The following is a 15,671-nucleotide window of genomic DNA, read 5'->3' on the forward strand; positions in this document are numbered from 1 at the left end:
CAGAACCAGGGGTCACAGTCTAAGGATAAGGGGTAAGCCATTTAGGACTGAAATGAGGAGGAATTTCTTCACCCAGAGAGTGGTGAACCTGTGGAATTCTCTGCCACAGAGGGCGGTGGAGGCCAGTTCATTAAATATATTCAAGAAAGAGTTGGATATATTTCTTAAGGCTAAAGGGAACAAGGGATATGGGGAGAAGGCAGGGACAGGGTACTGAATTTGGATGATCAGCCATGATCTCATTGAATGGCGGAGCAGGCTCGAGGGGCCGAATGGCCTACTCCTGCTCCTATCTTCTATGTTTCTATGTTTTGCCTTGCACCATCATCCCTTTTGTCTCTTAATCTCTCCTGCCTTCCAGCCTATCACAGACCTTCCCTTTTGTTCTTTCCTCCCCTCCCCCCTTTCCCTGCCCCTGCACTTGCTTAAAAACCTGTTCCATCTCCAACTTTTTCCAGTTCTGACGAAGGGTCATCGACCTGAAACGTTGGCTCTGTTTCTCTCTCCACAGATGCTGCCTGACCTGCTGAGTGTTTCCAGCAGTTTCTGTTTTTATTTTAGTTTTATTAACATTTTATTAGCATTGTTACCAGCAACTTGCATTTATATAGCGCCTTTAACGTAAAATGTCCCAAGGAGCCTCACAGGAGCGTTATCAAACAAAATTAACGTTAGCCCTGTTTGGTCGGTGGTGCCAAGGAAATTGGACTCTCTCTAAATATAAATCAGCTATAGCTGGGATCGGTTTTAATAAAAGTTGTACTGTTTGTTTCTAGCAATACGATTATCACGGAGACAGGAGGTCGTCTGGACTGCACCCATACCACTTCACCGCCTCTCGCTCAATGCAGGACAGAATGGTACGTTCCAAAAACCACTACAAATTCAGTCGGATTCATGCAAGAAGGGCTTAATGAGCAAAAACTGTGTCTTCAAGGGAGGGGATCGCATGGGATCATTGTGCCTGTTTCAGAAAACAGTAGCCCCTGGAATCCCCTTGCTTTGTTAAATCTCAGTCGCACTAACGTTTGGCCCTGAAAATATTGTTTTTTCTCCTGACAATATTTTCGTGGCTTGCACTGCATCCAATTCCCGCCTGCTAGCACCACTCGCAATTCGTAGGTACAGGTAGACTACCCTTTATCCGAACTTCCGAAAACCGAAACCCTCTAAAAACCGAAGGTTTTTTCGGTCAGCGTAAGTCGTGCGCACGACATGACCAGAGTGGCGCACGACTTACAGGCCTAGCCGGATAAGGGATAGTGTAGCATTTTTCCGCACTTCTGAAAACCGAAATCGCTCAGCGTAAGTCGTGCACACGACCTGACCCCTGCCGATCCCGACCCCCCGCCGACCCCCCCGCCGAACCCGACCCCCACCGACCCCCGACCCCCCCGCCGAACCCCACCCCCGCCGACCCCGCCCCATTTCAGATAAGATATAGTGTACCAGCCTTTATCCGCACATCCGAAACCAGAAAACCTCTGAAAGCCGAAAGTGGCGCAAAGCATGACTTCTGAAAACCGAAATCGCTCAGCGTAAGTCGTGCGCACGACCCCGACCCCCGCCGACCCACCGCCGACCCCCACCCTTGCCGACCCCCACCCCTGACCCCCCCCCCGACCACGACCCCCCGCCGACCCCCAGCCTTTCGGATAAGGGATAGTGTATCCTTTATCCGCACTCCCGCAAACCGAATTACTCTGAAAACCGAAGTGTTTTCGCTCACCTTCCGAAATCCGAAATTTTCCGAAAACCGAAACACGGCTGGTCCCGAGGTTTTCGGATAAAGGATAGTCTACCTGTAATGGCTTCCAGTTCCCATTGCTAATTCCCACCTTCGGGCAGTGTAAAAGGTGGGAATTCCCAGCTCCAGGTGATAGCTCTTGGCTCCAGGTTTCTAGTTGAAGGCTACCACGGCAACCAGGCCTAGCTCCCACCCAGATCCAAGAACCCAACCGCCCCCACATGGTGGTAGGAGATTTGTACTGCCGTGGACCTGTCGGGCCAAATCGCCTGTCTCTGCGCTGTAAATTCTATGTCATTCTCATCAATGAGGCATCATGGGCATTTGTTTCCCTTGGGTTACAATGAGCGTAATCGCAGTTGTACTGACTGAAAATTCAAAACACCAATTTGCTGCCACATTTAAAAAATGTCCGACCTGGAAACATTGTCCAGTGAGATGGTGATTCTGTCATAAATAAAAACAGAAAATGCTGGAAATACTCAGCAGGTCAGGCAACATCTGTGGAGAGAGAAAGAGAGTTAAAGTTTCAGGTCGATGACCCTTTGTCATTGACCTGAAACGTTAACTCTGTTTCTCTCTCCACAGACGCTGCCTGACCTGCTGAGTATTTCCAGCATTTTCTGTTTTTATTTCAGATTTCCAGCATCTGCAGTATTTTGCATTTGGTCATTCTGTCAACTGTCCACCCCAGGGGTAGTGGGTGGTTTATTACGTTTCTAGAATATCTGCAGTCAATTCTAGTTACTATCTCACCCCTTTTGCCCCTTCACTCCACCCTCCCCCAACCCCGAACAGTCAGTTGCAGAAAGTTGGACAAACAATCAGTCAGTGTGGAGATGGCGCGTCATCGAGGGTAGTGGTGGGGCGGTACAACATGGAGATAGTCATCTCGTCGAGGCTAGCGGTGGAGAGGGAGAGCTGTCGTCAGCTTACATGTAGAAACTGCCTGCATGCTCTAGATAAATGTTGCCATGGGGCAACAAGTGAGGAAAAGGAGGGCATCAAGAATAGAACCTTAGTTCAGAGAAGCAGTGGCATTGTGGACCCACAAATTTGTCATTGGATTAAAGTCTCCAGTTACTGCAGAAGTAATCCTGGGAAGCTTGGTCCCTCACGTTTCCACTCTCCAGCAATTGTGTCTCCACATTGCACAGTGGAATCCAGCAGCACTACACAGATCAACACACAACGGGAGCGTTGAAATGGAGCGAACCGCCCGTGGAGATCACGCTCATGACGTAATCGGATAGCTTTTTTCAAAGAGCCGGCGCAGTCACGTTTGGCCGCATGGATTATTTTTTGAAGTAAATGCAAATGCACCTTTTTAATAAACTCAGTGAATGGAGTTCTCTTCTCCCAGGCCACTACGTAACTGCTTGTGCCCAGGAAGCTCCAATAAAAGAAAGAAGGGCTTGCGTTTCTATCGCGTCTTTCACCACCTCAGGACGTCCCAAAGCGCTTTACAGCCAATGAAGTACTTTTTGAAGTGTAGTCGCTGTTGTAATGTAGGAAACGCAGCAGCCAGTTTGTGCACAGCAAGCTCCCACAAATGGCAAAGACCGGATTGGGCCAGAAATTCGGGTCGGAGGCTTCCCGCGGGTGCAAGCCCCCGACCTGCACTTACCTAGCGCGCCGGCCGTTGAGCTGTGGGCCCACGTGGGATTCCGATCCTGGGCCTCCTCCAGCTGCCGGTGTGCAGTGCTCGCGTATCCCAGGGGTGCAGTTAGTTCGAAGCGTCTCCTGGGATCACGTGGGCCATGGAGAGCTAATCGTAGCAGGGAATCTCTATTCATAGATTTGACAGGAAGACCTGTCAAATCTATGAAATAGAGATCGGCCCCAAAACATAACTAAAACTTCAAATAATTTTTTTTTTATATCACATTTTTAAAATAACTATAAATTACATAAATTATTGTTTAAAATAGTTATAAAAAAAAATTAATACAGTTTTTAACAGGGCTAAAAATAAACTTACCTTTCTTTAAAGTATTTAAAAATAATAAACCTGTGGAAAAAATGTTTTAATTTTACTTAATTCACCACTTACCTTGTTAAAAGCAGGCCTTGTGACTGCTTTTTAAAAGCGTAGCTGCTGGAGACTTACCCTCCTGGAGAAACCTGCAAAAAAAATGGAAGTTCCAGGCATACGCGCTGCCTCTCTGGCGCACGCGTTCGACCTGTGAACCCCTTCTTTCAAGGGAACGGAAGTTCCGGTTTCCCGCGCATGCGCAGTGCATGCACGAAACCGGCACTTTCGTTGGCCCTACGCGTGAGTACCCAGCGCGTACTCACCCGTGGGGACCCGAATTTCTGGCCCAATCTGTTTTTTTAGTGATGTTGGTTGGGGGATAAATATTGGCTAGGACACCGAGGATAATTCCCCTGCTGTTCTTCAAATAGTGTCACGGGATCCTTTACATCCACCTGAGCGGGCAGACGGGGCCTCGGTTTAACGTCTCACCTGAGAGACAGATCAATCAGACGGATCAATTATTGAGTTATCCAGACTATAGTCAGTAACTCAAATCAGATTTAATTAGTCCTACTATATTTAATTATCAAGATTGAAAAGTCCACCCGCCTCTCTGTTTGACACTGGACGCTCCAGCTCTACTGGGTTTCCTCAGCCAGCCCTACAGTCTGTATCTTATGGAACTTAGTGTTAATAACTGAAGATTGCAGTTTAGGAACATCTCTCAGATAGCAGCTCAAACATTAATTACGCAGGGTCACAGAGTTTCGACTTGCCATACGTGCGTGAGGAGTTGGGTGCGCTTGGGCAGGTTTGGGGGTGCACTTGCATACCTTGAGGAGTGAAAATCTTCTTTGTGTCCTTGATTATGGTATCACGTGGTATTAACAGTAGTTACTTTGCAGTTGAAATTTATTTCCGACCTCCATGCTGTATGACTAGAATTATTAGTGGTTGCAGTTCTGACCTTGAAACCTGTCGACTGGAGCTATAATCTAACGCAATTTTCTACTGTGCTGCATTAGATGATCTAAGCCAGGGCAATTGTTGGACTGCTGCAATTGATCTCAATGTCCCTGGGCTAGAGAGGGAGGGAGAAAAATCAGACAGGGTTCCCACTCTTGATGGTTATCCAGTGACTTCTGTTGGAAAGAAAATGCGTGTGTGGTGTGTGCGTGCGTGTGTGCGCGCGTGCGCGTGCGTGTGTGTGTGCGTGTGCGTGTCCGTCCAGTGAGGGCAGGATTGGGCTCAACCATGAGATTGTTCACAGTCGAATAAGCCTGCTGACATCCTGTGTCTAGACATGCAGCTGAAGAATGGGCACATGACGGGGAACCTGCATGAGTATCCATGGAACTGTAGCCCAGCAAGAGCCAGGGCTGGGGGCAAAATCTGTACATTCTGTCACTACCTCCTTGCACTTAGCTATCCTCCTTGTGTTTCGATCTGCTGCATTCAATGTAGAACCTCATGCTCAGCTTTTTCCTCATGCTTTACTCAACTCCCTTGACTTCAATTATGGAACCTACTAGGGTCTACACTATAGCCTTGTACACCGTCCCCACCTTGTGCTTTGACCAGTTCACAGCTCCCTACTCTGCATGTTGTAGGTTTATTACTGTATCTGAGATGGTTGTTTATGGGTCAGGAGCTGTCGCTTTCTCCATTAAATGTCAGTTTACACAATGGGATCATTTCAGTTTCCACCCGAAGATTTGCCTTCTGGCATCGTTCATGTTTGCAGTAAATGTAACAGTCACATTTAGGGCAATCTGTCAAGCGCCATCTTTGAAATGGCCAAACTGCCCCATGAGAAGGATTGTTAGATACAGAATGATCCCAAGACATGAGCTCAAATCCCACCACGGCAGCTGGGGAATTGAAATTCAAAATAAATCTGGAATAAAGAGCCAGTGATGGCGACCATGAAACTACCGGATTGCCATAAAAACCCCATCTGGTTCACTAATGTCCTTTAGGGAAGGAAATCTGCTGTCCTTACCCGGTCTGGCCTATATGTGACTCCAGACCCACAGCAATGTGGTTGACTCTTAACTGCCCTCTGAAAGGGCCTAGCAAGCCACTCAGCTGTACCAAACCGCTACAAAGAAGATGGACTGCAGCGGTTCAAGAAGGCGGCTCACCACCACCCTCTTAAGGGCAGTTAGGGATGGGCAATAAATGCTGGCCTTGCCAGCGACGCCCACACCCTGTGAATTAATAAAAATAAAGTATGACTTCTTTAACATATCCTGCCTGCAATAACACAGTTTATAGGTGGGCCCTTTTAGAGACTCTAACCATCTGTTTCTTTTCTGCTGACTAACTATTTGCTTCCTTCTTCGGTCTGTGTTCTCTAACTCTGCGACTCCTTTTCCCCCACCCCCCCGTGACGTGGCAGGATGAAATTCTAGACCTTCAGTTGCAAAGGAAGCTAGAATTTTTGGACCAGCAGGTGGGAGTCGATGTGCTAAACTGTCCTGGTGTCCATTCCCCATCGGTCAAAGGTGAAGTGGCAAGGTTGTGAGTTCGGCCTAACTCTTGAGCGTGGACCATATGAGCAGGGGGTTCAAGTCTTTAGGAGTTCTTTAAGGCCACGAGAAACCAAAACCATAGAATCAAAGAATGGTGCAGCACAGAAGGCCAATTGGCCCATCGTGCCTGTGCCAGCAGTGACTTACATTATGGGAAAACATTGAATTTTTATTTAAGTCATTATAAACTATGGCATAGCACAGAAACAGTTTAGATGGAAATAATCAAGGGGCAGGTTAAGAATGTCTCAAGGAAGTGTTTTATTACGTGTATACGCAACACTTCGGTAATTACTGAATAATGAGACATTGAATTCCCTCCTTTAGGGCAATAATTAACAGATTGACATTGTCAAGGATAAAACTCGCACCAGATAGTAGAATTACACATACATATATGAGGCGCACCTTTGGCTTAGGGGTAGCATTCCTGCCTCTGAGTTAGAAGGTGGCGGGTTCGAACCTCACTCCAGACAGTCCTAGGGCCTGGATCCGAATTCTGGGTTCACATCCAGCGGGTTCTTCCTGGATGTGAGTGCTTCCCCCCCCCCTGCCCTCCTCATATGAGTTGTGAGGGAAAAAAAATCCTCCTGCCATATAGGACTAACCACCCTATCAGCCGGTATAAAGGTGGTTATGGCCATGGAAGGAGCGCTCATGTTGCAGCCAGCCAGACTGTTGATCAACCCGCGAATACATCGCACTGCTCTCCACGGGAAGAGTGTGAAGGTACGAAAACAACAGCAACATATATGATTAGGTGCACTGTTACAGATTGAATTGTATACACCGGCGTGATCTAAGAATGCACATGACCGGACGTGCTCCAGGAGACTATACTTTAGCCCATGTTCCCTTTAAGCTGCATGGCCGCACAGTGCCCTGGAGATCCCACACAGCTGGCTCACCGGCTTTTAAATGCCGAATTCTGAATGGGCTACACAGCCCGTTAAAGGGACCCCGCGGCCCCCCCAAAAGAATTAGAAGGAACATTGGTTGTAGCACTTTTCTAATGAAACAAGCTAATTAAAGGGGATTACTCATCAGTGGATCAAACCCACGTCAAAGGACATGGTAACAAGAAGGGCATAAAAAACATTAAGGGGATTTCTCTGTCAAGGGGCAAACCTCAAAGGGTTTTTCCAATATTGGGATGACTCACATCAGAGAGTTTGCCCACTGAAGGGCAAATCATTTGAATTTAAAAATTTGACCATTAAATGATGAACGTGCGGTAATAATGGAAATGGCCTTTATTAACGTGGGCTGCTCTGTCTCCAAGAATGTGGCAAACCTTGATACTTCTCCTTTGAGTATTTATTAGTTTCTGTCTTCAGTGGCATCCTGTCTGGAGCGCATTGATCACATTAAAGATCTTGTTGTAATGCCATTGAATAAGTTTGCATTAACCGTACCAAAAATCCTGCAGGCAATTTGATGGAACGTGATAAACACCCCTCTATTTATATGCTCGGTCCAGAACACCAGCTGATCTGTTTTTTGTAAATTCCCCACTTCCTGTCCTATGACCCTGTTCATTTGGGATGACTGGTGCTGGGACAGTTTAAAGGCAGCACCCGCTCACGTGGCGTGCAGAGACCGCTTAGTCTGCGCCACTGGAATCGTAACTCTCGGGGAAGACTGAAGAGGCTGGCGACTCTTTTCTCTAAAAAAGAGAAGTCTGAGAGGTGGCCTAATAGAAGTCTTTAAAATTATGCACGGGGCTTGATAGGGTAGACGTAGGGAAGATGTTTCCACTTGTGGAGGAGTCCAAAACTAGGGGCCATAAATATCAGATTGTCACTAAATAAATCCAATAGGGAATTGAGGAGAAACTTCTTTACCCAGAGAGTGGTGAGAATGTGGAACGCGCTACCACAGGGAGTAGTTGAGGCAAATTGCAAAGATGCATTTAAGGGGAAGCTAGATAAGCACATGAGGGAGAAAGAAATAGAGGGATATGTTGAGGTGAAGTACATAAGAACATAAGAACTAGAAGCAGGAGTAGGCCAAATGGCCCTTTGAGCCTGCTCTGCCATTTAATGAGATCATGGCTGATCTTCGACCTCAACTCTACTTTCCCGCCCGATCCCCATATCCCTTGATTCCCTTTGGGTCCAAAAATCTATCGATCTCAGCCTTGAATATACTCAACGACTGAGCATCCACAGCCCTCTGGAGCAGAGAATTCCAAAGATTCACAACCCTCCGAGTGAAGAAATTTCTCCTCATCTCAGTCCTAAATGGCCGACCCCTTATCCTGAGACTGTGACCCCTGGTTCTAGACTCTCCAGCCAGGGGAAACCGCCTGTCAGCATCTACTCTGTCTAGCCCCCTCACAATCTTACATGTTTCAATTAGATCACCTCTCATTCTTCTAAACTCCAATCTACTCAATCTCTCCACATAGGACAACCCTCTCATCCCAGGAATCAATCTAGTAAACCTTAGTTGCACCGCCTCCAAGGCAAGTTTATCCTTCCTTAGGTATGAAGACCAAAAAGTAGGGTGGCAGGAGGCTCGTGTGGAGCATAAACCCCAGCATAGACCAGTTGGGCCAGACAGTCTGTTTCTGTGCTGTAAATTCTATGTAATGATTGGCTGAAGCAATCTCATGTTTTGGAAAGTAATATTTAATTGGTATCTGAGGGCACCGAGGTCACGAACGAGGTCAACAGACCCGGGCCCAATCCATGTTGACCTTGCGAAGCTCGGCTAATGCTCATGAGCTGAAATTGACCATTTTCTCAACAAAAGCTTAGCTTAAGGCTACAAAATGTAAGAAACGCTGTCCATAGTCTATAATGGGGTTATTTACAGAGCGGCTTTGGGTGTACACTGACTGACTCTGTAATCTCTGGCTCAATAATTTACTGTCACAACCTGCAGCTGCTGTCACTTATGTACTAAACAAGGATTTGCATGGCAGTCCTGTGGGGACTCGAAACCCATGGTTCATTTAGAATGCAAGTGCTGCAGGATAGCTTGGTACGTGTTACTACAGTAGATTACACTGCATGTCAAACACATTTGTGAAGTGAAGTCGTTGCTATATGTTCGCAAGAAGATGTGTGTTAAAAGTAAATGTTATGTTTGGCTCGCCCACAGCTCTGAAATCAGCCTAGGCGTTTGATAAGCCTTTTGGAATTCGTGAAGTGCTGCTGTTTTGTGAATGCCGCACCGTTCATTTGAGTGGTGAACTAAACCACCTTCATCCCTGTTGATTTTGCCAAGGCTTTTCCAATCCCCGACGCTGTAAGACTATTAATCAGTAGAATTTTTTGAGCAGAATCTGGGTTCACAAGCAGCACGTTTTCATTCACTTACTGAGTTCCAACTCGGCACCTTTGATTTTTGTAGCTCAGAATCTGCCCATTGCCTGTTGTCAGGCTCAATCAATATCACTGCAAAAAAGGATGTGGTATATTTATCCCTTAATGTGAGCAACTTTGTTCAATTTTCAATCAATAATAACCCACAAAAAAAAAGACTTGCATTTATGTAGCTCCTTTATCATATCTAAGAAATGTCTCAAATAATAGAATCATACCACACAGAAGGAGGCCATTTGGTCCATTGTGCTTGTACTGGCTCTTTGAAAGAGCTCTCCAATTAGTCCCACTTTCCCCATAGCCTTGCAAATTTTTCCCCTTCAAGTATGTAACTTTTTGAAAGTTATTGAATCTGCTTCCATTACCCTTTCAGGCAGTGCATTCCAGATCATAAAAACTCGCTGTGTAAAAGAATTTATCCTCATCTCGCCTCCGGTTCTTTTGCCAATGACCTTAAATCTGTGACCTCTGGTTACTGACCCTTCTGCCACTGGAAACAGTTTCTCCTTATTTACTCTATCAAAACCCTTCATGATTTTCAACATCTCTATTAAATCTCTCCTTAACCTCTGCTGTAAGGAAAACAACCCTAACTTTCAATATAATTAATTACTTCGAACTTCAGTCACTGTTGTTTTGTGGGTGGCCATTTTGAGTGCAAAGGACAATGAGTAAAAACGTCTGAGCAACCCAGTGTGGCTCCTTTGTTCAGTTGGGTGGGAGATACTTGCGTTAAAACTGTAAAACCATCCAGTAGCCTGTGAGCTAGAGGGTTGGATCACTAAGTACATTACCCGCTCCTAGATTCCCTGCCTTGGAACAGCCTGGCAATTAACATGCTATAAAGTTGAATTATGAGCTATGAGAATGCAGACTGCCAAATGAGGGGAGGTTGGAGAGCTGCATTCTCCATTCGTCCAGTCTCAATAAAGCTTGGTGGTAATAGTGGAGCATTGTTTTCCCAAATTGCAGATTCCCAATGTTGGTCTCGACTGCAGTTCACATTTGTGTTCTGTCCTGGGGATTGGGGGCTTTGTTCGTCTTGTTTGGGAGTAGAAGAGGGGCAATATATTTTTCTAATCAAATTTCTCTAACTGTTGGAACCATCGCAGTCTCCTCCTTATACAACTTTCCATTATGTTCTGGTGAACTGTACGCAGCTCAGAACACACAGCCTCTCCTGCATAATGTGCTGCTCATTGAACAGTTTTCCCTGTGTTGCCCACAGCTTCTCTATAAGACACTGCTTGGTACACACAACTTAACCTGTGTAACATGTGTAATGTATTGTTCAAACCATGGGTTCAAGAATTATACTTGAGATACTAAACCCCACACCCATGTGTGTATATGTGTGAGTGTATATATATGCATGTGTTTGTGTGTGTATCTATATGTATATTTGTGAAATACATGTTGCTTAGAGACCTTTTTTTAAAAAAAACTGCAATGGTGGACAAGACTTTACAAGGTGGCTTGTCTCAGACTTGTGATAGCTGGAGGTGCAGAGGAGATGTAATTGGTAGGAGTGATGCACTAAATCCTCCTCCAATTTGGTGCCGGGTTTTGTAACTGAGACAACATTGCCTTCTGGTTTTCATATTCGCTTTATATTAACACCAGGCATCTGTACACTAGCAATATCTGGAGTCAGCTTTATCCTTTCATTCCTATATATTATTAATATTCAGTCTCTAGGAATGAGTGTAAATTGAATGGAAGATTACCTGCTTCTGTAGAACCTGGGGTTAAACAGAGGTCACTGATTGGGTTTAATTTCTAGAGGCTAGCTACCCAGGTAACGAAGGTTCACCAGATTGATTCCTGGGATGAGAGGGCTGTCCTATGATGGGAGATTGTGTAGAATGGGCCGATACTCTCTGGAGTTTAGAAGAATGAGAGGTGACCTCATTGAAACATACAAGATTCTGAAGGGGATTGACAGGGTAAATGCTGAGCGGTTGTTTCCCCTGGTTGGAGTGTCTAGAACTAGGGGGCATAGTCTCAGGATAAGGGGACGGCCATTTAAGACTGAGATGAGGAGGAATTTCTTCACTCAGAGGGTTGTGAATCTTTGGAATTCTCTGCCCCAGAGGGCTGTGAATGCTGCGTCTTTGAATATATTCAAAGCTGAGATCAATAGATTTTTGGACTCTAGGGGAATCAAGGGATATGGAGATCGGGCAGGATAGTGGAGTTGAGGTCGATGATCAGCCATGATCTTACTGAATGGCGGAACAGGCTCGATGGGCCGTAAGGCCTACTCCTGCTCTTATTTCTTATGTTCTTATGTAATTGTGCAATTTGCATATATTGACAGATGGACAGTTTTAGAATCTGCTTAAATAGGCTAATTGTGATTAAGGCTTTCTGGCCTTCCCAAGTCATTTTGTACTTAAACTAGGGTTAATTGATGACTTTCAGTCCACTGGCTATTTACTTATTCACTTGACAGCCCCATCTAAGGGAAAACAGCAGAAAACACTGAACAAAGACATGCGTTGTACAAATGTGCTACAAGCTCAAGGTGAACAGTGTAGTTCATGAGTAATAACAGAGTAATTACCATCTCTTTTGTTTGAATCAGGAAGTTGTGCATCTGGGTGGGACATTCTACACAGTGAATGAGAAGGCATTTGTTCCCCTGCAGTTTTATGTACTGACGAGGAGAGGATGAGAAAGCATTTGATCTGTTGGAATTCTACACAGTTGCAATTGGAGTGAATGAAAAGTCGATGGCCCGTTGGAATTCTGTGTAACAAAAGTGAATGAGACACCAACGCCCCTCCGGAACCTTCTTCCCCTTCACTTTCCTCTGACCCCCCTTCTCCCAATCTCACCCCCTGCCGTGTGTTCACTATCCCCTCTGACCTTCCACTCTCTGACCCTGAACGATCAGTCCTCAGCAAAGGCCTGAGCTTCATCCCCTTACGCCCCCACCTCAATGAATTTCGAGCTCGGCACGATGCTGAGCTCTTTTTCCGCCGCCTTCGTCTCCGTGCCCACTTCTTTGGCCAGGAGTCCTCCCCCCGCACAACTGACCCTTTCTCCCGCTTGCAGAATTCCCATTCTACCTGGACCCCTCCCCCTGGCCTCTTACCCTCTCTAGATCTTTTCATCGCTAACTGCCGCCGTGACATCGGCCGTCTCCATTTCTCTGCTCCCCTCACTCACTCCAACCTACCTCCCTCTGAACTTGCAGCACTCCATTCTCTTAGATCCAACCCTGACATTGTCATTAAACCCGCTGACAAGGGTGGTGCTGTTGTTGTTTGGCGTACTGACCTCTACCTAGCGGAAGCTGAACGCCAACTCTCCGACACCTGCTCCTACCTCCACCTGGACCATGACCCCACTACCGAACATCAAACCACCGTTTCCAAGACTGTCACTGACCTCATCTCCTCTGGAGATCTTCCCCCCGCTGCCACCAACCTCATAGTTCCCCAACCCCGCACAGCCCGCTTCTACCTCCTTCCCAAGATCCACAAACAGGACTGCCCTGGTAGACCCATCGTTTCAGCCTGTTCTTGCCCTACGGAACTTATCTCTTCCTATCTTGACTCTATCTTTTCTCCCCTTGTCCAGTCTCTTCCCACCTACATCCGCGACTCTTCGGTCGCCCTCTGCCACTTTAACAGTTTCCAGTTTCCTGGCCCCAACCGCTTCCTTTTCACCATGGACGTACAATCCCTCTACACCTCCATCCCCCACCCGGATGGCCTGAGGGCACTCCGCTTCTTCCTCGAACAGAGGCCCGACCAGTCCCCATCCACCACGACCCTCCTCCGCCTGGCTGAACTTGTTCTCACATTGAACAACTTCTCCTTTAACTCCACTCATTTCCTCCAAATCAAAGGTGTTGCCATGGGTACCCGCATGGGTCCTAGCTATGCCTGCCTTTTCGTGGGCTATGTGGAACAATCTTTGTTCCAGTCCTACTCGGGTCCCCTCCCTCACCTCTTTTTCCGATACATTGATGACTGTATCGGTGCCGTTTCCTGCTCTCGCCCCGAACTTGACAATTTCATTCACTTTGCCTCCAATTTCCACCCTTCCCTCACCTTCACATGGTCCATCTCTGACTCTTCCCTTCCCTTCCTCGACTTCTCCGTCTCCATCTCTGGGGATAGGTTATCGACCAATATTTACTACAAGCCCACTGACTCCCACAGCTACCTGGACTACACTTCCTCCCACCCCGCTTCCTGTAAGGACTCTATTCCATTCTCCCAGTTTCTCCGCCTCCGCCGTATCTGCTCCGACGATGCCACCTTCCACACCAGTGCTTCAGACATGTCTTTTTCCGCAATCGAGGGTTCCCCTCTACCGTGGTTGACACTGCCCTCGACCGTGTCAGTTCTATCTCCCGCACCTCTGCCCTCACCCCTGCCCCCCCTCCCGGAACCACGATAGGGTTCCCCTTGTCCTCACCTTTCACCCCACCAGCCTCCACATTCAACGGATCATCCTCCGGCATTTCCGCTACCTCCAAAGTGATCCCACCACCAAACGTATCTTCCCCTCCCCTCCCCTTTCAGCATTCCGCAGGGACCGCTCTCTCCGAGACACCCTAGTCCACTCCTCTATCACCCCTAACAGCCCTTCCCCTTCGCCTGGCACCTTCCCGTGCAAGCGGAGGAGATGTAACACCTGCCCCTATACCTCCCCCCTCCCCACTGTCCAGGGCCCCAAACACCCCTTCCAGGTGAAACAGCGATTTACTTGTACTTCTCGCAATCTAGTATACTGTATTCGCTGCTCACGATGCGGTCTCCTCTACATTGGGGAGACCAAACGCAGATTGGGTGACCGCTTTGCGGAACACCTCCGTTCAGTCCGTAAGGGTGACCCCGAGCTTCCGGTCGCCTGTCATTTCAATTCACCGCTCCATTCCCACTCGGACCTCACCGTCCTTGGCCTCTTGTACTGTTCCACGGAAGCTCAACGTAAACTCGAGGAACAGCACCTCATCTTCCGATTAGGCACTCTGCAGCCTTCCGGTCTCAATATCGAGTTCAACAATTTCAGATCATAACCTCGGCCCCCATTTCATTTTCACTTATATTTTTCCACTCCTTTCCTTTCCCCCCCCCCCCCCCCCTTTCCTTTTGTTTCTCTCTCACACCTGGCAGCTATCTTTTGCCCTGCCAGTACACTTTACACCTAATCACAGCCTATTACCATCTCGTCTAGCTTCTAATCTCTTTTACTTCTTTTGGTTCTTTTATTCTTTTGTCCGATCGCAGCCCTGCCTTCGATCTAGTTCCTTTTCTCTCCAGTTTTGAAGAAGGGTCAAACCCGAAACGTCAACTCAAATTTCTCTCCACGGATGTTGCCTGACTTGCTGAGTTTTTCCGGCATTTTCTGTTGTTATTTTGAATGAGAAGGGGGCCCGGTTCATTAGGATTCCGCACAACGGCAGTGAATGAGAGGGGAAATAAAAACAGAAAATGCTGGAAATACTCAGCAGATCAGGCAGCATCTGTGGAGAGAGAAACAGTTAACGTTTCAGGTCAATGACCAAGGTATCCAAAAATCTGTCGCTCTCTGTCTTGAATATACTCAACGACTGAGCCTCCACAGCCCTCTGGGGTAGAGAATTCCAAAGATTCACCACCCTCTGAGTGAAGAAATTTCACCTCATCTCAGTCCTAAATGGCTGACCCCTTATATTGAGACTGTGACCCTTAGTTCTAGACTCTCCAGCCAAGGTCATCGACTTGGAACGTTAACTCTGTTTCTCTCTCCACAGATGTGATGCTCCCTGACCTGCTGAGTATTTCCAGCATTTTCTGTTTTTATTTCAGGTTTCCAGCATCCACAGTATTTTGTGCTTGTGAATGAGAAGGGGTCTGGTTCATTAGGATTCACACAATGGCAGTGAATGGGAAGGGGTCTGGTTCATTAGGATTCACACAATGGCAGTGAATGGGAAGGGGTCTGGTTCATTAGGATTCACACAATGGCAGTGAATGAGAAGATGATTGGCCCACAGGAAAGCCTTATAGTAGCAGTTGGAGTAAATAAGAAGGGGTTTAGAGTCACTGGAGTCATTACAGCACAGAAGGAGGCCATTC

General features: G+C 47.0%; 1 protein-coding gene across 9 annotated transcripts in view; it reads left to right on the forward strand.

Moving 5' to 3' along the window:
* Window positions 1-15,671, forward strand: part of plekha6 (pleckstrin homology domain containing A6) — a 353,735-nt gene that overhangs the window by 274,637 nt on the left and 63,427 nt on the right. For 8 of the 9 annotated variants that reach the window (XM_086011107.1, XM_086011108.1, XM_086011109.1 and 5 more), the window contains 2 exons: window positions 777-860; window positions 6,127-6,180. In XM_086011107.1, the coding sequence (XP_085867233.1) occupies window positions 777-860; window positions 6,127-6,180 (138 nt within the window). The remainder of the gene's footprint in view (window positions 1-776; window positions 861-6,126; window positions 6,181-15,671) is intronic. The other variant, XM_086011104.1, reaches the window with a different exon arrangement.

This window comes from Somniosus microcephalus, chromosome 18, assembly GCF_052327205.1.
Source record: "Somniosus microcephalus isolate GS21.2 chromosome 18, FLI_Smic_1.0, whole genome shotgun sequence".
In the NCBI taxonomy this organism is placed as follows: domain Eukaryota; kingdom Metazoa; phylum Chordata; class Chondrichthyes; order Squaliformes; family Somniosidae; genus Somniosus; species Somniosus microcephalus.